Consider the following 24928-nt stretch of genomic DNA (forward strand, 5'->3'; position numbering starts at 1 on the left):
TACATTTGCTAGTGTTAGTTCATATTTCCTTTGACTAAATCATGATGAAATGGAGCAGATAGTCTTTGGCAATAAAAAAAAAAAAGAGAGGACTATACTGTGCGCAATTACCTTGAGTCTTGATCCCTGAAAGTTGTCCAAAACTTTGGCGTTTGGATTGACTCAGATCAGACCACTATCCAACACCAACATCAGACTGGGACACTCCCATCAGTCTACATATTGTCTCCTAGTTGTAGTTGTTATAATGGTTTTATCATTTTTATTTATTAGTGCAATAACTCCTTCACGCTTTGAATGCCAATCTGTAGCACATTTATTCCACAAGTTATCCAAACATATTCCGAAAAGTAAAAAAAAAAAAAAAAAAAGGGGGGGGGGGATTCAACACAAATTGTAGCAAAAAACGTTTTAAATGAGTTACAATGAGTGCATTTGGCTTGTCAACAAAAAATATTAGGCCAGTAATATTTCTTAACAAATACTGACAAAAGTACAAACATTTTCTTAAACAGTACAAACAAAAAAATGTAGTTATCCAATGCAGCTTTGTAACCAACAAATTTGGAATTCTTCAACAATGAATATGCTCCATTACACAGCAAATCGTTTTGGTGAAGATCTGGACCTCTCCGTGGCTTTAAGGCGAGTTACTGCTTAGGTGAAACCACTGGCTCTACTTTAGGAGCCGTGGTAGAGGAGCATGGTACTGTAGAGAGTGTGATCATAAAACTGCTCTGCAGTAACAGACTTCTGGTGCTCCATCTGGCTGCCTGCAGTGTTAATGACCTCAGGTGAATTACTGTAGACGTGCCCGGCGTGGAAGATTCCTGCTGCTGGGTCATTTGAGGAAAAATGCCCAGTGTGCCTTTCACCTGCCAGTGTGAATGAAACAAATAGTGAGCAGCCTTGACACCATTAAACATTGATTTAACCCCTTCTTCTTTGATTAGATTTTGTTTTGCACAACTATTAAAGGCAGGTTGGGTACAAAGTGGTTCTTTGCCTTTAAGTGACATTAACTAAAACAATTGGGTTTACACAGGGATGATGTAAATATTGTGAAAGCTCAGCACGCTGGAACTGTACACGTTTAGACATGAGACCTTGTTTTAAATAGGTCAAATCTGATCTGCTGTCAGGTGCACCTACACTTTGCACTGAATGACACAGTGACCTAGTTCAGCTGCATTTCTCAATGTATTTCCAAGTCTCCCAGGCAGCTCCACATAATACGACAGAAGAGGGGATGGTATTCTAAGAAGTGCTGTAAAGTTTATGTTTAATTTGCCATCACCTGAAACCTAAGCACGATTTCCCCCCCATTATTAAAAGGCAGACATGAACACTTGGATGAAAGCATTCAAATAAAATAAAACAGGCGACCACAATAAGGTTTAAGAAATTTCTTCCACATTTAATGATGTCACACAGTCAAGTAGAAAGCTGAAACTGCTCAGTACTAGACATGAACACTCATCTCCTGTCAAGAAGTAAGAGTACTAAAAAATACAGACAATTATTTTCCTTAGTAGCTATAAAAGTTGAATAGAATGCACAATAAGTAAGGGTTCAAATATTAAATGTTGCTCATGGAATAAGGCGTTAAGTGTAGAAATCCATGCAAACTCTCAGCAGCAGCCATGTCCAATGTCCACACAGACTTCTCATTGAAAAATAACCAAAAGACAATTTTCTGATCACTCCGGGAAAGATAGTTTAACATATAAATGTGCAATCTCTGCTAGTTGCCTAAATATTTGCTCGCACACAGTTAACATTCACCATCGATTAGGAAAAAACAGGAATAATCAAACCCAGACACTAGCCACCCTCTGAGCACAAGACTGCCACAAACTACAGAAAAGCTGCACAGTGAAACCTTTGTACCGACATACAGAACAGAGGGATACGCTTTGGCTTTGAGCCATTTATAAATATCAAATAGCTTTAGCTGATGCAGAATATCAGCAGGTTTTCTTGAAACATATTAGAAGAGTTCAGCAAACAAGTCACCGAAAAGTGAGAATACTGTATTGAAGTTTAATATCTATTTCTTAAAACTTTTTTTTTTTTTTTTTACATTTTGCAAAAGAATGTAAAAGCTTTGAGCAAATCTCTGAATCATATCTGTAAATCTGTTATGTTTCCAAATGTTCAAATCCTAATGCGACCTCCTCCCACGTTTTTAAATCAAACAATAAAGTTTGGACACATTCTGGAAATAACACCATTTCCCGTCCTCTCAGTATACATTACAATTATGCCTTAGATACAAACACTGCAGTATGATTGTGCAAAACAAAATCACTCTTACTTTCAACTTTTTAAAAAAGTTTACAAACAAATTGAAGGTAAAACAGGACGGATGATCTATTGCATTTAACTATATTAGGAAACTATAGAGGAAGCCTTATGCTCGAATCAGGAACATGAAAATGTGAAAAAGTACAACGTGAAAGCACGTACACACACAGCTGAACATAATCATTGCAAACAGCCAGCAGATATGAAGTGGAGCATCAGGCTGAGTCGCCCTCTACAGGTAGGCATAAGAATTGGTGCAGCGACATGGCGTCTGCATGGATGCAGCAGTGATGACTTCCTGCTCTCGAGTCGCTGGGTTTGACCCGCCCTCACTCTGATCCATCGGCCCCAACTCCTGTGCAGCTGAAAACCCATTTAACCCCAATGCAAAGCTCCCCGGCCCACCTGACGTCACTGCGGGAGCCAGCTCCGTGTTAATGCTCTCCATTTGGGTCTCCCCTGCGCCACGTAAAGGCCCGTTTCCATTCAGCAGCTCCAGAGGCATGCAGAGCCCTGAGAGGGAAAGAAACAACAACCAACACAATAAAAAATATATATATATCACTACTATTGATCATTTAAAAGAAACAAGTGTCCATTTCATGTGTCCATCCTTACCTTCTTATTAAATACACAAAACACATTTCATACATCAGATCAATTATACTTATTTGTTGCACTAGAAAAATACATGGATGCAAAATTCTATGGTTTTCAATGTGAGGGTCAAAGTTGTAGTTGCTAAAGAAACAGCACAGAAACCCTAGATGCCATCAGGTTTGACAGATCAGTGGTTTTCAACCTTGGAATGGGGTCCCTTGAAAGGTTAAGTAATTGATTAAAAATATATTGTTTGAATTTGACGAAACAAAAACACAACCTTGACCAACTGTATTTTATACTTTCACTTTCTGAAATATAAAACTAGAGCAAAAAAAAAAAAGCAGTATAAAATATCAATGCTGGAACAACTTGTCATTAATCCTGTTTAACGTCTATATTTGTAAGAGTAAAATAAACGAGATCAGAATGTAATTCTAAAAGGAAATAAATATCTTCGTGGTTGCCAGAAATTTGTGATATCCAAATGGGGTCACGATCCATAAAAGGTTGGGAAACACTGTAATAAAGTTACAATGAAACAAAATGTGTGCACAGCCCCACATATTTAGATGGATGTACGTCTTTGAGACTTTTTGCATGTCGTATAGTTGGCTTTCACACATATCGCATGAAAACAGACTCGAGTTTGTTTACCAACATACGGGATACACTGCAATATTACTTGAATATCTGTAAAAGTCACAATTTTTCTATTAGCTCTGTCTGCTAGCGCATAGCATCTCTTCTTCACTGCTAGAAAAGCTGCATGCCAACCAACCACTGTGTTACCAGCGCCCCCTGCTGGTCAAAACAAACCTGATGTAAATACAGTACACTGACTGTTTTCAGTCCAATTTTTAAGGCACAAAATACATTTTAAGTTGCACTTTTAAAAAGAAAATGAACTATTATGCAGTTTTGCATTGTTTACTGTAGAACCAGAATTTCAATTAATAGGCTTCTTCATTTGTATTATTCCTTTATTTCATTCAGGATTTATTTTTTAGTTACATTTTATTGTTTTGAATAGTTTATACAGTATTTTTTAGTTTTTTTTCTCTGATAAAAATAAAGGAATATTTTTCAGTCATCATTTGTCTACAATCTCATTTTGTAAAATTAATCGTGAGAGAATCGTATCGTGAATCTTTCCTAGAAAACACTGACGAGGAGGTCAAACTCGTGTCGCGACGTACCGTTAGGTCTAGCCTTCTTCCCTGCATTGACTTCCATGCCATCAAAGGACCTTTTTCTGTTGGGCACACCATTCAAGAAGCTGCGTCCTTGGATCGTGGGGTGGGTGTGGCCCCCACTTCTGAGCGTGCCATTCAGAAAAGCCCCATTGTGGGACTGGGCCATGTTTTGTTGGAAGTTCTGCGCATTGGAGAGGATTTCAGCACACTCCCGAAACCCCTGCGCATGGGCCAGGTCGGCAGCCGTCAGCCCACTGGCATTCCTCATACTGCACAATGAAAAGGACGAGTGTTAGAGACGCCCCGTGAAGGTTGGTCTCACACAGACACAGACAGACAAGCCCAACACACACAAACGCACACACACACACATACACACACAGACAGAATCATCTAGCCAATACTCGCACAAACACACGCATGTATAAACATAGCCTATACTGCTCTACCCTCACAATCTCATCGTCATCTTTATAGGATGACGTCTGATCCCTGTAGGATCCTTAACATCTTTTACTAAATCTTTTAACAGTTTCTAAATGAAGAGAAACAAACGTGTGCTGCAAAAGGACATGGTTAAGACAACCTGGATCCAAGCAGGCCATGAAGGTTTTGTAAATCATGAGCATCAAAGACTCATTCTGATGCAGGAGAAATTCACTTTGGAGGTAATTTTTACTTCAAGAACAAAATATTTGAAGTCTTGCTTGATTGAAGTTTAACTCAAGGAATCCTGGAGGTCTTGTAGGCTGTGAGTTGGCTGTGTTTATACAACATATACTATGAAAACGTGTGCAATAAGGAAAGAAGGAATTGAGAAAACTTGACATCTAGAAATAATCGTGTCCTAAATAAGAGAAAAGGACAAGATAGCAGACGTTTCTCATATGAAGATGAAGATATCACAGTGTCATCTTTAGACAAAGCTCCACAGTCTGGGTGATTTAAAGGAAAAGTAGCACAAAAGTGCTCCATAGAACAAGCAGACATTTTAGATGCTCCATCTATTGGGGAAAAGTCAGACTTAGTCTTCATCTCATAGCACAAGATGATTGTTTGACGGCAAGATTCTTCTTCTGCGATCAGGGATTTGGACAGATTTTGCTCAGTTGTTTTTGTGTTGTGTTAAACACATCCAGTTGCAGCATGAACAAAGTGAATTTTAAGTGCAGGTATGAATGAAAAAACAGAGTTGTCATAAATTTTGCCGAATTTTGAACTTTGAAATGAAGTCTGGAGGCAACGTCACTGAGGAAAGATGCTGTTCCATGTGTGTGATCTTTTGAATGAAGAATGGAAACTTGCATTAATTTGAAACAGTTTACTGCTTGTGATTGCTGAGGCATACACACAAAAATACCTCATTATAACCAAGCGGCCTCAAGTCGTTGGATGGAGATTTCTCATCTCTGATGCCAAATTACAAAACAATCAAGTGCTTGTTTAGAACAGCAAAGCCTTTGTTAAAGAACTGGGACTAATGTCTCAGAGGCTTCACAACTACATCCAATTTGTTTAAGTCATCAAAACATTTCAATTTTTGGTTCACTTTAAATATGTGTGTGTGTGTGTGTGTGTGTGTGTGTGTGTGTGTGTGTGTGTGTGTGTGTGTGTGTGTGTGTGTGTGTGTGTGTGAATAAAGAGGAGACCCTCACAGCAGTGGTTAAAACTCTGTTAATAATTATACATGTAAAATTATTTGGGTGCATATAGTGTTAACTGAAATAAAACCAAAGTGACGATTGCTTTCATACTTGTTTTTAGTGATTTTGCACAAACTTCTGTTTGGTCATTCATTGTGTTTAGAAACTGTTTGCTCTCTGCAGCTTTATCTAAACAGTGGTGCATAATAAACATTTCAAAAACTAGTACACATGACAACATCATTTAGAATTCAAGTTTGAAAAACAAAAACAAAAAAACAAATTAAAAACATAAAATCACACAATAACTTGTTGCACATAACCCATCCCCGCCCAAATTAACGCTTCCAGAGAAGTTTTCAAAGAGATTTGGTCGATAATCCGAAAATCGAACCATCCGAGATTAAATAGATGAGTTTGTCTCACTAAAAGGAAGTGATTATAATTACGATGAGAATTTTGTTAATTAGTTGTGTTCTTCGACTGCACTTTCTCACCTGACTAAAACTAACCCAGGACTAAATGTAAATAGCAAAATGACTAAAATGTGGGTTTTCTTAAAAATGAAAATGCTTTCAAAAAAACTAAAACTTTGTAGATCTAATTTAATCTGGCCAGTGGCTAATGTTGAGGTAGATGATGAACTTTTAGAAAATAATTATGACTTAAGAGAAGTGGGAATAGACTTCATTCTGATTACTAAAATAATAAACTGAATTCAATCATCATTGGAGCACTGAAACTAAATACAGTTCACCTTTTAAAATGAACAGCAACAACAAACAAGACACTCCAAGGAACTATTGAGCTAGAACTGGTGAACAGTTCTATATTAGTAAAGGTGAGCTAGATCTGTAGCTTCTCTTAGAGGACCAACTGTGACCGCTCTGAGGAGAAAAAAATTTAGTAGAATAATTATAATTTGTTATATTTAGATTGTTTTACTTCTTAGCAATATTTCTTCACTAGCTTATACTGTACACGATGCAATGCAGGGTGCGCCCTGAGCAGGAGGGCGTCACACATTGACACAGACAGCTAATTCTGGACTGTGACATGAAACTCAAAACAATGAGAATGTTTTTGTTGGCAACCACAGGTGCCCAAACAGGCCTGTTTCAGCTCTGGATTATAAAGGCGTTTTGCATTCTACAACTTCACAGCTAAAACATCTCATCTTGGAGTTTTTAATGAACCTAAATGTTGACATTTCTAACAAAATGAGGAAACAGGCATTTTAAATATTGTTTAAGTGTTGCACAGAAAATCTATTTGAAGCTTAATTCTTGCTCTAGCTTTTTAGTTCATATCCAACAACGCAAACTCAATTCCTTCAGTGAGAACAGACATCGGCAGCAACCACAGGTCAGAATATTAGGATGCTGGTGAATATTCAAAATTCAGGTGTGATGTGAGAAATTTGAAAAGGAAGCGTTAATTCTTAGTAAAAGCCTGGTATGCTTTGCTTTTCAGTCCTAAGCACACAGAATGCTCTTCTCTAACCCTCCAGAGGCAGCCTATGATCATGCTACATGTTGACATGGGACTCACGTGATTAAACCTGCCCATATAAAGGACTCCTATGGTTAGTTGACAAAAATCATAAATAAAAATCCTAAATTTCAAATAAAATAGGCTAAAATACAGGAACAATCATAATAATAAGCAAAGCATGCAGGTCTAAAAATTCAATTTTGATTCATTAAAAAAAACCTAGCATTTAAAACCAATCACCGCAAGAAATACCTCAACAGTTTGCCAGTGTGTAGATAGGAAGCGATAGTGAGAACACTCAATGCCACAACAGTGCGGCTATCCCAGGGAACGGGGCAGACTCAGCAGTGTCTATTCTCCCCCTTTCTAGGATTACTTGAAAAAACCAAGTCATTTCCAATTCAATGGCTGCAAAACATTAAGACGTACGGTTCCGTTTCTGTTAACAGTATAGCAAACTTTTTCTCGTCACTTAATCTCACTTTCATAAAGAAAAAGGTGACAAAGATTAGATGTCAAAAACAGTCTTAGATATTGTAGAGGGTTAATACTAGGACATACAAAAGAAAACATTTGTGTAAAAAAAAAAATGTTAAAAAATAAAATAAAAGTAAGCAAAAAAAGTAACTGGCACAGTGAAATGACATTGCAACAGCATGATGTTAGCATTAAACAGTTCAGTACATGATACTGAGAAACTAAGCTATCACTCAGCTGCTCTAAGCATGTCTGCACCCACTGCTGTCATCACTGGCAGCTTCTCAGCACTGGTCTGCCTGATGCTAGCTCGCTATAGACCACAATCACATTTTGAGGCTCATGACAAATAAAAATACATTTTTGGTGAATACATTCTATTTCAGTTTAAATATTTTATTTTTCTTAGCCGATTTATAGTTGCGTAAACCTTAAAGATATATAAATAAATACACCTATAAGTTTAACTCGTTTGTGTTTTCAGGTGAATTCATCCTTTGACTGTAGAAATGGCTGTCAGTCCATCAGCTCACTCGTGTACAGTATGTTTGAGACTGTCGAAGGGACACACAAAGAAAGATGCAAAGGAAAAATGTGTTCCACACAAAAACTTGAGCCAAGAATGAACCGGGGTCTTCCCACAACACTGTTGAACTGAACCTAGTTGGCAAGATAGTCAAAATGGTGTGTTTTGACCCCATATTTATGAATCATGTATAATCAAATAAAGAAGAAGCAGAATATAGAAACTTCATCAGGTTTTGCATCAAGTCTCTCACTTGTTTTCATATCAAGAGGTTGTGGGGTTGATTCCAAGGCTACACCAGTACATGTTGCTCCCCTGATGTATAATGTTCTAATAAATATTTCCATACGACTTCATAAAAATATGATTTATGAAAACAAACATCATCAGTGATGACTAAAAGCCTTTGAATTGTTTTCAGCCCAGTATGGACCAACACCAAACATCCATGCAGTGTATTTAACCCATTATGGCCATTAGCGGTAAATAAACAACAGTCAGCTTTTATTTGCAGCCGTTGAGGCGGCTGCGGAGAGAGCAGCTTATCCTCATCAATCAAAAAGAGATCCATTAGGAGCCACTTCTTCATGTCTTCTTCAGCAAAAGAAGCCGATTGACCAAAATCTCAAGGAAAAGCAAGAATAATTGCAAGAGGTATATGGAAAGAGCAGTTTGTGCCGCAGCAATATCTTTCCTCATATTAAAGTAGGGGAATTCCAGCACCATTTGCTTGATAAACCATGCAGAAAATGTAAGCAAAATACATGGTAGTTTGGAAGAAAAAAAGTTCTGTAAGCTGTTGTATGGACATGACATTAGGTCAAGAACGTCTAGTTTTTTCACTTTGCAGGAATCCGTCTTTCATACATTTTGGAGTCTCCTTAGGATCCATGGTAAAGCATGTTTGTCACAGTGGACAGAAATGCAAACAAGGAGTGACTGCAACAAGCTGGAAAAGGACCAGGGAAAAAGGCCCAAATGGTGAGGAAGGCAAGGAGACAGAAGAGACATTCAAGTCGTCTTTCAAGAAAAATGTCATTCAAAATGAGCACAATGAAAAGGTTGATGGGCGAGCATGACAGACTGACAGCCAGCCATAACATTAAACACTAAATAATTGTCATGGACTGACAGATTTTTTGCGTTGTGAAACGAGTGCAAAACTATGTTTTTTTTTTTTTTTTTACAAACAATTAACCCAATTATCAAAAAAAAAATTTAAATTGAAGAGTGTAAATTTATATTTTTGATAAATAAGGTTACAAGATTAGACTTTTGTGAAAATTGTTAATCTTTTACCCACTCCTGATCTTCAAAAATCACTTGAGTTCATTTAAATATTCTACTTTATTTGTACTCTATATTTTGAATGCTATGCTAACATCTTATTTCATATTTTTGAATCAACAGTGATCCAATAATCTAATATTTCATCAAAGGTGCTCTTCGTATTGGTCCCGTTATGGAGTGCTAAGCCTAAGTATTGCAACGTCAAACTCTTGCTTCGCATTAGTTTGACATCTCATTCTTAATTGGTGATATGTGATGTGATATGTAGTGAACTATACTTTGCAGCTTTTGGGGCAGTGTTAATGGACATTTTTTGACATTTATCCACAAGCATGACAATGAGATGAGGCACTGTTGTTGCCTGGCTTGCAATGTACCTTTATTCATCTAATAATAGTTCTGTTGGTTTGACAGGACTTTGTGTAGGCCACCCACTTGCAGAACGTTGCTTTTTGAATGGTGTGCAGTGATGTCACAACAGGAAGTGACCACGCCCAAACATTTGGGAGAATAAACATATCCAAAAAAAATCTTATCTGCAGAATAACTATAAGTCGCTCTTCTGCAACACAAACTAATGTAAAAACCATGAGTTTTAATTTCTTTGGATGGACCGCTTCAATATTTTATATAACATTGTGTGTGTTTTAGCAGAAGGCAGGGGTTGATGACTTACTGCATTTACAACTGAGTAATTACTCGGTGCAGGAAGAGACACACTAAACTACTTTTACTGTTTACAATGTTTTGCACTCGTGTTAATTTGTCATGAGTCTCTTTCCCACCCTCTGACTTTGCCTCCCACCCAGTTTAGCCCCCTTACACTGCTTTTAAAGACAAATACTTATAAACAAACTCAACTATGAACTACAATGATAATCTGTCATCTGCAAGGAAAATAATGCATCATCATTATTCAGAAACAATACTGATCAGCTGATGACCAAATGCACATATTTAGACCAAAGCACTGGAGTGTATTTATTTAAAGCCCCAAAACAACCAGATGACTAAAGTGAACTCAAATATACAGTAAGTTTTAAACATTTACACTGATTAAAAGAAATCGATACAAACTAAGATAGGGAGAGGAGGTTGTACACGTTAGCAATGAAAGCATTACTGACATATGAAAGGGCCAGGAGTAAAAATTACAGTATCAGATTATCATCAATGCTCTCGCCTCAATGCTTAGCTTATTATTATTGTTTTTATTTTACAGTGGCATGTATAATTTACTTTCTCGTCTGATGCAGATTAGTAGACCACTGATTTAAACCAGCAGAAAGCTACAAAACAGCTAAATTGTCGCTTCACTCTGTGGTTGTTGGGCATTTCTGGGTTTTATTACCAACAAAGATTAAGGCCTGAAGCTTGTTGCATAAAATGAGAGTGCAATTAAAGCAGATAAATCATAAATCAAGTATCCTAAAGAGTGTGTCCATGTGATTTCCTGTTTTAAATGTGATTGCACTTTAAATTCACTGTAAATGACACAAACCTGTGTCACTCGCTGCACATGTTGCAGACAGTAGACTCTAGTCTCACTGAGTAATAATACATGACCCTGATGTGTCCAGGCTTCTATAATTTATATCATTAGGTTATGTAATCCAACACCACCCATTACAGTGCTGCATCCATATTTAGCAAGCAGGAACATTGGTCCTTTTCAATTCTGTCACACTTCAGATGCCTAAACATTAAAAAACATTTTCTAAAAATGGATTTTTAAAAAACAGAAAAACATCAGACAGGGTGTGTAGAACTGGTAAAGCATAAAGATGTCAAAGTATGAACACACCCTGAAATACCATTAAAGTTCACCTTCCTGATAATACACTTTAAGAACAAAGAATTATGTTACTCCCTACTTTAAATTATTTGTGTTAAATGAACCGTTTAAACTGAAGACAGCAGGCCAGATGGTTCTTTAAACCCTAAAATCTTTAATGTTACAGGTTTTAAGCAGCTTCCTAAAAATGTTTACCTTCATTCTATGCAACAAGCATCCTGCAGCCTTGTCTTAAAGACAGAAATATTAGCGTTACAAGTGAAAGTCAATGTGCATTTGGTCAATCAGTCAAGCTGTGCATATAAAGACACAAACCAACAGAAATGTTAACAAAGAAAAACACTCTAGGACTAACAAAGATCATGCAATATGAACTACTTAGTAAAAAAAAAAAAAAAACAGTTCATCAACATTTACATTAAGTTGCCCTCATGTCTGATTTGTGATCATATTTAATGATGCCATGAGGGCAAGCCATTGACTTTTAGCTGAATATTGTGTTGCTAAAGAAAGGAAAAAAAAATCTAAAAATATAGGTAAATAAAAGCCAAGAATATATATCTTCTGGGAATTTGGAACATTCATGTCAAAGCTTATTTCTGTTTACACATGGGGCAACTTAATGCAAATTGTTGCAATGACAAACAACAATTTTAGGGGATTTTAATAAAAAGTCTCACATTTTCAAGAGAGCACCACCATACATCACATGTCAGGATTAAATTGTTTTATTTTCAATCTAAAGAAATAAAACTAAAGCGATACACAACCCAACAAATACTAGACTTTAATACGGTAAGTCTAACTAACGCTACCACTGGATGCCTTTAACCCCGTATAACCATTAGGTGTTACATGAATGGTGCACTAAACTTCTTGAGTAATCACTACATCACAGTTTGTCAAACATGGTGACCTCCACATGTGTGCGTTTAAAGTGCTTTTTACTACATATACAGCTTCGCCATCGCCTCGTTTCTACTAATAAATGTTACATACAATAGTATTCAGTTGAGTTGTTTTTAGAATTTGGGTTGAGTATCCCTAAAATAATCTTTTAAATTCTAGTTTTGTTTCAACTTTACCTGTGGAATAAAGGTTTTAGATTGGCGTTACAGATTTTATTAAACTAACCATTTCACACTTAAACTGAGCAAACATATATGCTGACTGGTAAAACAAACAGGAGAAAGAGGAAAAACCGCAAAATAATACTCGAGCCTATTGTTATTCGATCGTATAAGACGCATCGCATTCCATTCTTTTGTCGACATCTTTATAGAACAAATTGATGAATCAAGCATTAAAGTATCGTCCCTGCACTAATGTTATTACGGTGGTGTTCCCTTGTAAAGGTGTCATTAAGATGTGGGATAGTACAAAGGAGGTAGAAGTTAAGGACACATGAGGAATCACAGGACTTACTCAGCTTTCGCTCCCTGAATCAAGAGAGCGTTGATGCACTCCAGACTGCCCGCTCGAGCAGCCTTGTGGATGGGCGCCTCGCCCACATAGTCCTGTGTGGAGACAAACAGCTGTGGTTAGAGCTCGCACTGACAGACGGCACGGCACACACTCAGGTCGTAAAGTCTCTGATTGTGTACAAAAGGATAAATGCAAGAGAAAAACAACACTTTTATTTGTTGGACCACATCAGCCAATCAAACCAACTAACCTAATATAAACACTGGTATTAGATTCTTTACCAAAAGAAGACTTCACTGAATTACTTTTAATGGACAACGCTGTTGAGACAGGAATCCTTTTATCTCAGGGAAACATCACAAGCTGGTTTATTCAGCAACATGTTTCCTTGTCCCTTTGTTTCAAACACTGACTCATCAAACTGTCTTCAAGCCAAACGTGAACTTTTTACCCAGACTTCACAAACCACACTTGCATATTTGCAGCTGCGCATCAGCCTCCAGTAAAATGGATAGGGTGGGGGAATGTTTCAAACAGGGTTACGTCTAAATGGAAATCTAGATTAAACCTGTGTCATGGTTCTTTTTTTCCTTCAATAATTGGTGAGCAATACAGTAATAGTGGCTCCCAATGACGACAGAGCGTTATGTCATTGTGACCTACTAAACCGATTTTCTTCACAGACGTGCAGCGAAGCATTAAACATAGCCCCAGTGCTTGAATTCATGCACCAAAGCCTTGAGGAATATGTAGAGAGAAAGAGTGAAATGCTGAGCCATGTCATTTGGAAAGGAAGGCAGATAAATAAGGTAAAAATATGGGTCAAATGGAGGAAATAAGCAGCAGCAGTGCTACAAGGGCTTAACCCCGACTTAGAATGATCCGATTTGATGGGATCATCCCAGCACAGCCTCTGCTTGTTTCACTCATATTTGCACTTCTGCCAACTCATAGGGCCTTTTCAAGTAACTATGCAATTTTATGGGTGGATCTTGTCTGCATTTCATTTATAATATGCAGCATTTTCAGTGAAAAATTTACTAAATCCAAAAAACAACCCAAAATGCATATATTTAAGACTTGGTGCCTGCAGGCTTTGTGCTGGGTGTACAGTGGAGCTCATACCTGTCTATTAATGTCTGCACCCGCTTGAAGCAGCCATAACAAACACTCAGGGTGGCCCCCAAATGCTGCAATGTGAGTGGGTGTCTGAGCAAACCTGGAGGTGACTGCGTTCACGCCACAGCCCACTTGTACCAGGCGCATCATACAGTCCAGCTGTGGGGAGGAAAAAAGAACATTTAAGGGTAGTGAGGCAGAGACAAATGTGTATTTCTTTCCATGGCAAGCGTGGACAAGTGTGCTACAGTAACACACACACGTAACACTTTCCAGCCCTCACTGGGCCTGCATCCAATTTCTGTGCTGAATGAAGGCCAGCAATTTCCAAGGTGCAGCGAGTTTAACAAATACATGGCTAAAAAAAATAATAAAGGGAATACTTAAACACACATCACACTCATAGAATGAAATATTGTGGAAAGCCTTAAGAACAGGCCTGGTTACAGACAAAGCATGCGTTGACATGCCATCCATGAGTTTAACTACCTGAACAACTTGTGCGAGTTTTAAACACCATCTAATGCTACTTTTAATGGTGAGGTAGGGCTGGGCGATATATCGAATATACTCGATATATCGCAGCTTGTAGTCTGTGCGGTGTTGAAAATGACCATACCGTTAAACTCGCGGACTTTTTTTTTTTTTTTTTTTTTGAAATGTCATCTTAATGACAACATGCACAAAAGGGCACTATTTGTTTTAAAATATTGTAGTGGCATTATGTACAAAAAGTGCACTTTAATTTTGTGTTTTGAAATGCCATGTGAGTTGCATCCTGCACTAATGTCTTGTTTTGAAATGTCTCTGTGACAATTTTGCACAGAACGTGCACTTTCTGTTGACAATTTTATGTTTGAGCCACTCACTGTTTAATAAATACAGTTATGTCAACTTTGACTTAGTTGTGATATCCCCTTTTTTGCATGAAAGTTTAAAATTGGCATATATTAATGCAGTATGATCAAGAATGTTTTAATGTAGACATATAGAATCATCATACTGGTGTGATTTTGTGCATCAAAGTGTTAATTCAAGGGTAATGCAAAATATCGAGATATATATCGTGTATCGTGACATGGCCTAAAAATATCGCGGTATTTATAAAAGGCCATATCGCCCAGCCCTATGGCGAGGGCACTGGTAAAATGCAAAAGTGACAAAAAAATCAGCAAAAAAAACTGAAATGTTTGTGGTCACCACCTGCATAAACCTTGCTCTCATTTAAACTTCCTGTTTGCTCCATTTGCACAAGGACAGGTGAAACAGTCAGTGCTGCTTCTACACCTGGACAGGTTGATTTCCTACAGCTGTGATAGACTTGGAGTTACTGTGTGTTGTTTAAAGTGTTCCTTTCATTTTCTTTTTTAGCAGTGTGTATAAAAAGCTAACAGGTTACAGCAGAAGTGCAAATTATTGCCTGGCAGAGATTAGCAAAATTAGTCTTTTTTTTTGTTTAAAGTAGAAAAGGGTATGATGTAATTGATGACGTGTGTTTGGGCTGAAATCTTAATTTTATCTGTAACAGTTTAAATTTCAACACTTAGAATTTACGTTTGCTTTCTGAATCTTACATTGATCGGTTTTTTTTCTCGATTGTCGACTGATGTGATGTTTTAAGCATTTAAAAAAAAATAAAAAATCAGTACAGCAATCTCTGAGCATGGCTAATCCAGCACGGATAACATCTCAGTACGTAACAGTCACGTACTGAGATTGCAAAATAATCTCAGTACGGAGGTAAACTCAGACCGTGACACCGGTCCTCTGAGTAAAATTTTCCTATGGGCGCATGCGCACTAATAACGTGGTAAATACTTGCAATATTTTGCTACCCTAACCCTTCTTCAGCTAATGTACCATCATCGACGACAGGACGTTCGGAATCCATCTCCATCACCTGTTTTTTTACGCGGTAACCAACATAACGCATGCGCAGTTCACCAGGTGCGCATGTCCATTGTCGACCGTAGATTATTTTGACTTTAGGGTTATTTTAAACTACACCCGGCTTGTTGCTCGGAAGTCATTCAAACGTTTAACGACCCATTGTTAGTCTGCAGTCACGGCTAGCACCAGAAAATGGCCGAGGCCAGGCTAACATTAGCGCCCATTTGTTAAACATGTCCTGCCTACCTTCCCAAAGTGAGCAGCCCAGTGAATGGGAGTCCAGCCGTAGAAGGTGTCCTCCACCTTCAGGTCGGCCGGGCTGGAGGCGCACTGAAGCAGGGAGCACAGGGCGCCGACGTCCCCGTCCCTGCACGCCCGGTGGAGCGGGAAGCGGCTGCTGAGCACCTCCTCGCTGGAGAAACCGGACTCTATGCCCACCGACATTATAGCAGGAGCAGTGCAGAATACCGTGAGCGAGGCGGTAAACGGCAACAGCTGCTGTTAAATGCAGAGCTCAGACGGTGTCCGTGAAGCAAGACACTATGGACACACCACCCTGGTCCCTGACTGGAGTCTGCCCGACAACACAGAGAGGAGGAGCTCACACAAAACCCGGACTGGACAATGGATTGGGACTCTCTGCGAGGATACTTCAGGGACCAGAGCCTAAACACGTTAAAACTCAAATAAACAATTATTATTAAATACTGCACTGTTGATTCGTTTTTTTTCTTATTCCTTCTATTTATTAATTTAAAGATTTTTTGCAAATGACCAATTTTGAAAACTATAAAAACAATATAAAAGAACAGTCCGAAAACGTATAAAAACAACATAAGACAACGTTCATAAAACTATAAAAACAGGATAAAAGATCATCTCAAACTATAAAACGTCCCAAAAGATCATCCTAAAACTTTGAAAACAACATAAAAGATGACAATCCCTAAACATGTAAAAGATAACAATCCCTAAACATGTAAAAGATAACAATCCTAAAATGAATGAATAATTACCTAAAAGCTAAATTAAACACGTGGGCCTACTTCCGGTGTGCTTTTTGCTACTTCCGCTGTGCTGAGATTCTTCATTCAATTTCAAAGTAAATGTTCAAAGTTAATTTTTGGCATAAAATGCCCTTCACTGACAAATAACTTGCTGAAATATTTAAAATGCATTATTACACTTCTTAATACACTATATAATTGTGAAATACAACTAAGATATCATTGTAATCTCAGTATGACAATTTGCACATGACAAATCCAGCACGGGTACAATCCCAGTATGAGACTGCTGTGTGAGATTGTTTTACAATCTCAGGATTCAATTAAGAAGGCCCCAGATCATTAAGACATTTCAAATGACTTAAGTTATTTTCCTCTTATGCGCTTCTGAACCTGGAATAAGTGCAGCGCCACGAGAATGTGAAACATTACAGTATATTGCACTAGAAGTTTTGACTCGGTGACAATTTAAGCCACATGCACACAAATAATATTGCAGAAGAGACTCCCAGAAATAATCTATCCAAACTGACACTGTCACGCTGCCACAAGGTTTGGAGAGGCACACAAGCATGTAAAGGATTGACCACCAACATTTTGAATATATTCACATTTATCAGCGCTAGACGGAACAAAATGTGTTACATTTCATTATATTTTATCGGTGCATCCACTCCTTTTCCTGGGAGGGTGTGATCAGCGTCGTGGAGCTGATCAGCTGTGTGCTGCTGCAGCTCGTTACAATGAAACTCCGACAGACGTCTGACTATTTTAACTACTATTTTAACACTGTGTATAAAGTAAAGCCATGGTATGAACACACTGCAAGAGTAAATAACAAGTGAAACACTGATGACAGATGATGATGACTAATGCATTCGGAATGTAAGAAGTTAATAAAAAATCACGCTTTCCACACAAACATTAATCTGGCATTAATATGAGGGGAAAAAGAGAGATTTTCACTGTGGCTCAGACAGAAAAATGTGTCCGATCCTCACACTGAATAATCTGATCAAATCAACCTGTTACATTGTTTATCAATGAAGGCATTTCAAAATAAAAGTGTGCTTTATCCTTTTTACGTATGAGTCGTTTGCGAGGATCCGTTTGGCATGTCTGTGAAGAGGCCACTGAAATTAGGTGTTTTTACAGAGACTCCATTAGTCCTGATTTGGGTTCATTTAGGGCAACTTTGTGTGCATTATGGATTAAACAGTTTAGTATTAACATATGGACAATTTACTTTGACTTTTTTCTTCTTATGTCTGTTTTGGTAAGTCCTTTTTTTTGGAAGTTAGTTTACAATTCCATTACCTTGAAATAGTAGTGTTTCCCCAAACCACTAATCACAGGGAGAAAATAAGTATCACGAAAGAGTGAGTTTCTACTTTTAATCCTCCACACTTTTTAAGTCATCTCCTCATCCAGTTTATGGTTGCAAAGCGTCTGGAACATTTTCTCTTCCCTGTCCTTTCCCCCTCACCAAGGTGTGACACTGCCCTCCCTTTTTATGTCTTCCTCTCTTATAAAGTTTTTCTTGTCCTTCCTTAGAGAGGGCTTGTGATGGTCACAATTATGCAATAAAATAAACATATTCATTTCATTGCAATAATAAAACCTACATAGCTGTTGCAAAAAAAAAAAAACTGCAGTACATGTAGTGTTGAACCTCGACAGCATGTGCAGACAAGGTCATGCGCGCCATGATCCCAGTTACTCATTCTGGGTGGAGCGGGCCTGAAATGCGGGCGTTCCCATTCAAATCGATCCTGAAACACACGGACCAATGCAGCGATTTTAAAATGGGTATAATGTGTTCCCGCCTTTATTTTTAAGAGAGGAATAAAAGAATACATCACTCCAAAGATTCGTTTTTAAAACACTATTAGTAGCGCAGAACAGGCGCCGCAGAAAAGGCATCGCGGCAAAGCGTCGTGGCGAAGGCGAAGGTCAGGGCCGTTTATAGGGCGGCTATATTTCTTTCTCTTTCTTTCTTTCTTTCCCGGTGTCGGAACCAACTCACCTACTTTTTATCCACAGAACCATTATGTAGAGTCTCAAAAATACAAACAAAATGTAATTGCGCGCTTCTCTAATTTCTGGCTATTTCCGATTTTAAAAAATGCAAAAATGTGAATTACAAGATAGGAATTGCCAAAAAAATTAATTCATCGTAGAATCATGAAAATTGACACAGAAGTAGACCATGACAAGACAAGTAAAGAATATTATTAAGACCACGCCAAAAAATACACAGGAAGTCCAGAATCTTGAATTGAAAATTGCAAAATTGCTGTTTTCGCTCACGTTGTATTTTAACGCATTTCTCCTAGAGCGTTTCACTGACGAGGTTCAAAATCGCTGGAGATCATCTAGATCAAGTGTGACACCGATAGCTATCCATGGATTTTTGATAACTTTTATGGTGTTTGCAGGGCGGAGCTGTGAATTTTGGGCAAAAATGACAAAATATTTTATTTTTCGAAAAAATGCTCCCATTTGCACATACAAACTCTGATTTGAGTCAAATGTGAATCGGTTGTTAAACCCCAGGCCCTAAACCAGCTCAATGTAGAAAAACGGACATTGACGCGTTTTACTGACATGACTCAAAGTTGCTGGAGATCATCTAGAGAAGTGGGACACCAAATGTTAGCCAAGGATTTTTGATAACTTTTACGGTGTTTGCAAGGCGGAGCTGTGAATCTTGGCCTAATTTTTTATTTTATTAAAATGCTCCCATTTGCACATACAAAGTCAGATTTGCTTCAAATGTGACTCAGTTGTTAAACTCCCAGCCCTAAACCAGCTCAATATGGAAAAACGGACATTGGCGCATTAGCGTCCCCTACAGAGTGAAGAGAATTTAATACAAGGCAAAAGTCCTATTTTACCGCACTCCTATAGGGCGTTAACTCTCGGCCCTAAACCAGCTTAATGTGGAAATACGGAAATTGCCACGTTAGCGCCCCCTACAGAGTGAAGACAATTTAATATGGCGGAAAAAAAATAAAAAATGTTTGGAATTTTTCACAAACTTTTGTTTTGGCCTCTTGTTCAAATAAGTCAATGAGATGCATGCTTTATTTTTTATTGTGTTATTTTGTATTGAGATACTCTCCATTTTGCATTAATAGGAAATTGGCCAAATCTTGAAAGTCGTCAGCTCAAACTTTAACACACTCCTCCTGGAGCTACTACTACTACTACTACTACTACTACTACTACTACTACTACTACTACTACTACTACTATTACTACTACTACTAATACTACTACTACTACTACTACTACTACTACTACTACTACTAATACTACTACTACTACTACTACTACTACTACTACTATTACTACTACTACTAATACTACTACTACTACTACTACTACTACTACTACAACTACAACTCCAGCATTGTTCTTGGATGTGTTAGCACAATAACAAAAATCATAAATATGTCTAAGTTTACATCTCAATAGTACATTTCTGTCTAAACAAATCAATAATAATGCATTGATAGTATAAAATTCATTGTTATATTTTGTCTTTGTATGAAATTGAGGCAGCGTGCATCGAGGGCGGCACAGCAAAGGCGTTACACAATGCCGAAGGCGGCGCATTTTGGTAACCTCACAGCTTTGATTGTAGTATATATCTGTATTATATTTGTATTATTATTATTATTTAGCTTATTTTATTATATTTATTTTTTTTACTACTGTAATGTGTGCACTTGTATTTAATCCTTATTTAATTAACAGTTTTTTTTAACTTAATTATGTATGTTTTTTTTCTCTTTCTTTCTTTCTTTCTTTTTTTATTTGGAATAGTTTTCTGAGCAGCTGTAACACAAGTACTGATTCTGATTCTGATTATTATTATTTTTCAAAAGTTAGTATTTAGCTAAAGTTTGAAAAATCGCAATATCTCGGGAACCAAAAGGGCTCAAGACAGTTACCTATATGTGTACCAAGTTTCAAGTTTCTGCTTCATTCCTGGAGAATTATTATTATTATTATTATTATTATTATTATTATTATTATTATTATTATTATTATTATTATTATAAAGGCCCTAGCAGATCCCCACAACCCTGAACAGGAATAAGCAGATCTTGAATTACTTTTGCATTTTTTCTTTTTAACCACAAGATGGAAGCATTCAGTAGGAGCTGGAGGAGGAAATACTAAAGCACATTTTAGTTTGTTTTCTGCTGTAAATTATAACAAAGCCTTTTCTAAAAAATAAATAGATAAAATATAATCAACAAATAAAACCACAATCACTATATTATTGTGGTGAAATTCATATTTCCAAACGCATGTGGCGTTGAAATCTTTTGAAAGAGAGATTGTTTCCATATAGGCAAGAAAGTGTTTATTCTGTACACTGGAGGGAGATGTTGTACATAAATAATATGTAAACTACTGTTGCTTCCAACTCACATCACCTCATACTAAATTAACTTGAATACATGTAAATGATATTGTGTAAAAGAAATGAATAAATAAATACAAAAAGTTAATTAAATACATATTTTTTCATTAATTTTGGGATGTTCAGATTCACTCTGAAAGATTCTATGATTTTGTTATCACTGACCTGTTACTATTATTTCATGCATGCTAAGGCAGAACAAAGTAGACATCAAAGGCATTTATAGCAATTACTCATGAGTCAGATCAAAATAATTGGCGATCAGTGACGCGGAAAACAAGAATCAGTCTGATAACGAAGAAAGAATTAGATCAACAAAAATGGTGGCACTGCAGAGGTTCAGTCTTTCACTGTTTGAATTGATGAATAAATTATGAGCACAGACACCAAAATACTGCCTCCAGTACAGTTATTACCAGCTAAAAAAAACTCACTGGGCTATTCTTTTTGTCAATAATTGTTTTATGTCAATAATCAAACCTAATTTGAAATAATAGGCATTCAATAATTATTGATACAATGCTTAATGAGCTTACTTTCACCTGTGAATCACATTTGAGTTCTTCATGAGATTGAATAGAATGTAAATCTAAACTATAACATTTTTCATGTGTGTGTTTTAAATATATAGATTAAAATATATGATAAAGTAAGTATAATAGCACATATTTTAGGTACCACCATATGCTACAGGATCATCTCCTATAGGTTTAACTTTGGTAAAATGATAAATAGCGCAAGTAAACCATTGGTATCAAAGCACTCTAATAAAATAGTTGTTTGCAGAGTGATGTCAAGCACAGTGTGTTAATATTACATGCATATTGTGTTTATGTATACGTATATATGAAAGATATAACTTCCTTTTACTATGCATTATTATTGAGCATTATTTCAGCACTTTATATATACACTTGTCTAGAGGCTTCTATCAATGGGTTCCATTCCATCAATAAGCCCTACTTCGTCCAAGTATGCTGCAGGGAAGCATTAAAGCAAGTAGCGTCAATAGAAAAAAAAAAAAAAAAAAAAAAAGCTCTAGGACGATGTGAATGTTAATAAACTTGGGCGAAGTGCGTCATCCTGTTATCACAGCGATGATGTCACTCACCAATTGAACCTCTCAGCAAGCTCTGCAAGGCACATCATCACCCAGTTTCCCCATGTCAACTCCTCCCGCTCTTTCCAGCCAAGTGACATCTAGGTCAATACTTATGGACGTGGACACTAATGAGTGTGACACAACACAACAGTGTTCAGACTAAGTATACATAACACTGCAACACACTATATTTTATAACATCTTTTTTTATAACATCCATTTCTGCCCTCGTTCATGAATATTAGATGAAGAAAAGCCAACTGATTCACTAAATTAGGATATATGGACAAAACTTATTTACCTTTGACTTCATGCATTATAAATTAAGATAAACCTATCAATATCAAATATTCATGACTATTGAAAAGAGACATTTTTAGGTTTTAGTCGTAAAAAGTCACAAACTACTCAGTGATACAGATGCATCATTCATACACTGTTTGCTTAAAAAAATTATGAAGACTTCAAACTGACCTAACTATGTGTCAGGCGGATGACAGATGAGTTGGCTGCACATCTGTATTCTAAACGTGCCAGGCCACCCCAAACCTAAAGGTGCTGGAGTGAGCTGAGACCACAGTAACTCATTGTTGTGTGTGGTATGCAGAACCAGTTTGTGATCATTATAGGGGAAATGCAACATACAGTAAACTGCCTGGAAACTAATGTTATCCTGCGTTCTCTTGTCTTTTTCTTCTTTTTCCAATGAAATCCTTCCCATCCACGAACAATTCCCAAATTTTGCACAAAGGTCCAGTCCGATGTTAAAGTGCCTGAGCTGCAACAACAGGCCAATAGCTGGAAAGGTGACGCCACAGCCCTTAAAGGTCAACATTTTGAAGATTCATCACAAATCTACCATAATGCGCTACAGATTTGCAACTTTCACCATAATGTAGCCCCAACACCAAAGGAACTTTTGTACATTTAAACCTCATACTAATTATGAAGTCCATCGAGATGTTTTTTTTTTGGTTTTTTTTCGAGAAATGTAAAATTTAGAGCACCTATATTCTCTCACAATTTTTGCTCAATTGACACCAAACCTGCTATAGCACATTTTCAGACTGTCCAACACAAACAATCCACACCTATTTTTGTTTTATCCAAAATAGAGCCTCCCGTGCATCAAAATGTTTCACTGTAAACCGTAACGTAAACATATACAGTTTACTTGCAAAGTCTTGCTAAATACAATTTTAATGTTCATAATAAAAGACAAAATTTTGAGAACATTTTATCTCCGAATTTTATTTTAAAAACTGATTTTTTTTTACAGCACTTGGAAATTCGCAAACAATTGCAGTCAATGCAAAAATGGTTTTGACTTCAATTTTTCATTTATGGAGCCAATAAATCAGTGTTAAAACAAATCAAGTAAATGTTGTTACAAGTAGTTCTGTTCCTAAAAGGTTTAAATTAAATTGCAATATGCCATAGCTGTTGCACTTTGCATACAGTTTTATGTGTATTCAAACATATACAATATACATTATTTATATAAATGCATCATGTGAAATAAAAGGTCAGTTTGAGGTCATAAATCTGGTCATTCTTTAGCAGTTCAGAAGGCAGACCATTCACAGAAAACTTTATATACTGTAAATAAAGGAAATTCCCTTTTATTCTGATGCTGATGTTTCCTGAACATTTCTACATTGCTAAACCGATGGAGTTGCTGCCAAAGGGAGTCGGTAGAACTTCCCACCTCCACATTTCTTTCATTATCGAGCTCCTGGTTTTCTGCAGCCACAGATGACATCGTCTCCAGAGTCAGTGATGAATTTCACACAGAAACCTCTGGAGACACATTGAATTTCACAGGCAATTTTACATAGTCACATACAGAGATGGTACGAGCCAATAGCATGGCTGACAACAACAACAGCCCTTCCTATCACCATTGATATATTTTTTTATTCTTTTAAATTTAAGACATTATAATTGGGATCTTTAATGCACCCAATTGTTTTTTTGTTGTTTGCAATTATACAAAAATTGGACTAAAATATACCTTTATTTATCAGATTTGACTGATCTTGACATGATTTAAGTAGAAACTTTGTACGTGTTAAATCCACTTGGTTTAATTTTTACAATTATCTAGATTTGACTTCTCTCAGTATTTACAAGTCATTCATTTTGTGTGTTATTATGTGCTAACAGTTAGTGATGTTATATTATCAGTGGGTTTAATAAGCACTAATACAGTTGGCTTTGACGTTCACAGTTTTAAACAAAAGCCACGGGGCAGCTGTATGTCATGGGTGCTCCCATACCGTCTGCAGTGCACGTGTGTACATCTGCTCCGTACTTGGCAACTCTCAAGCTCCAGTGGAGTGTTGTGTTGACCATGTACATAACAATGTCCATTTACTGGTCAAAGTTAAAGATTAAACCCTTTGCTTATGGCTGAATTAAGCTTTGTTGACCACCATTTCAGGTTAGTCTGATGCTGATTTCTCCATCTTTAAAGCTGAGGCTGACCTTGACTTCATACCGACACAGGAATGTCGGCGGATAACATATCTGCCTGAGTAAATATTCCACTTGATTCCTATCTGTTTGCAAATGTAACACATTGACCTTTACAGACTAGTTTTCTGGTGCTTTTTAGTG

At 37.0% G+C, this 24928-nt stretch overlaps 1 protein-coding gene across 1 annotated transcript; it reads right to left on the reverse strand.

Moving 5' to 3' along the window:
* Positions 1 to 378: 378 nt before the first annotated feature.
* Positions 379 to 16353, reverse strand: ankrd10b (ankyrin repeat domain 10b). Its single transcript, XM_028435993.1, has 6 exons — positions 16009 to 16353; positions 13879 to 14031; positions 12754 to 12845; positions 4107 to 4372; positions 2713 to 2820; positions 379 to 875 (listed from the first exon to the last, which is right to left on the reverse strand). The coding sequence occupies exons 1-6, from the start codon at positions 16204 to 16206 to the stop codon at positions 682 to 684; spliced, it is 1011 nt and encodes a 336-aa protein (XP_028291794.1). The 5' UTR covers positions 16207 to 16353; the 3' UTR covers positions 379 to 681.
* Between the last annotated feature and the right edge of the window lie 8575 nt (positions 16354 to 24928).

The sequence above is a fragment of the Gouania willdenowi genome, chromosome 21, assembly GCF_900634775.1.
Source record: "Gouania willdenowi chromosome 21, fGouWil2.1, whole genome shotgun sequence".
Classification (NCBI taxonomy): domain Eukaryota; kingdom Metazoa; phylum Chordata; class Actinopteri; order Blenniiformes; family Gobiesocidae; genus Gouania; species Gouania willdenowi.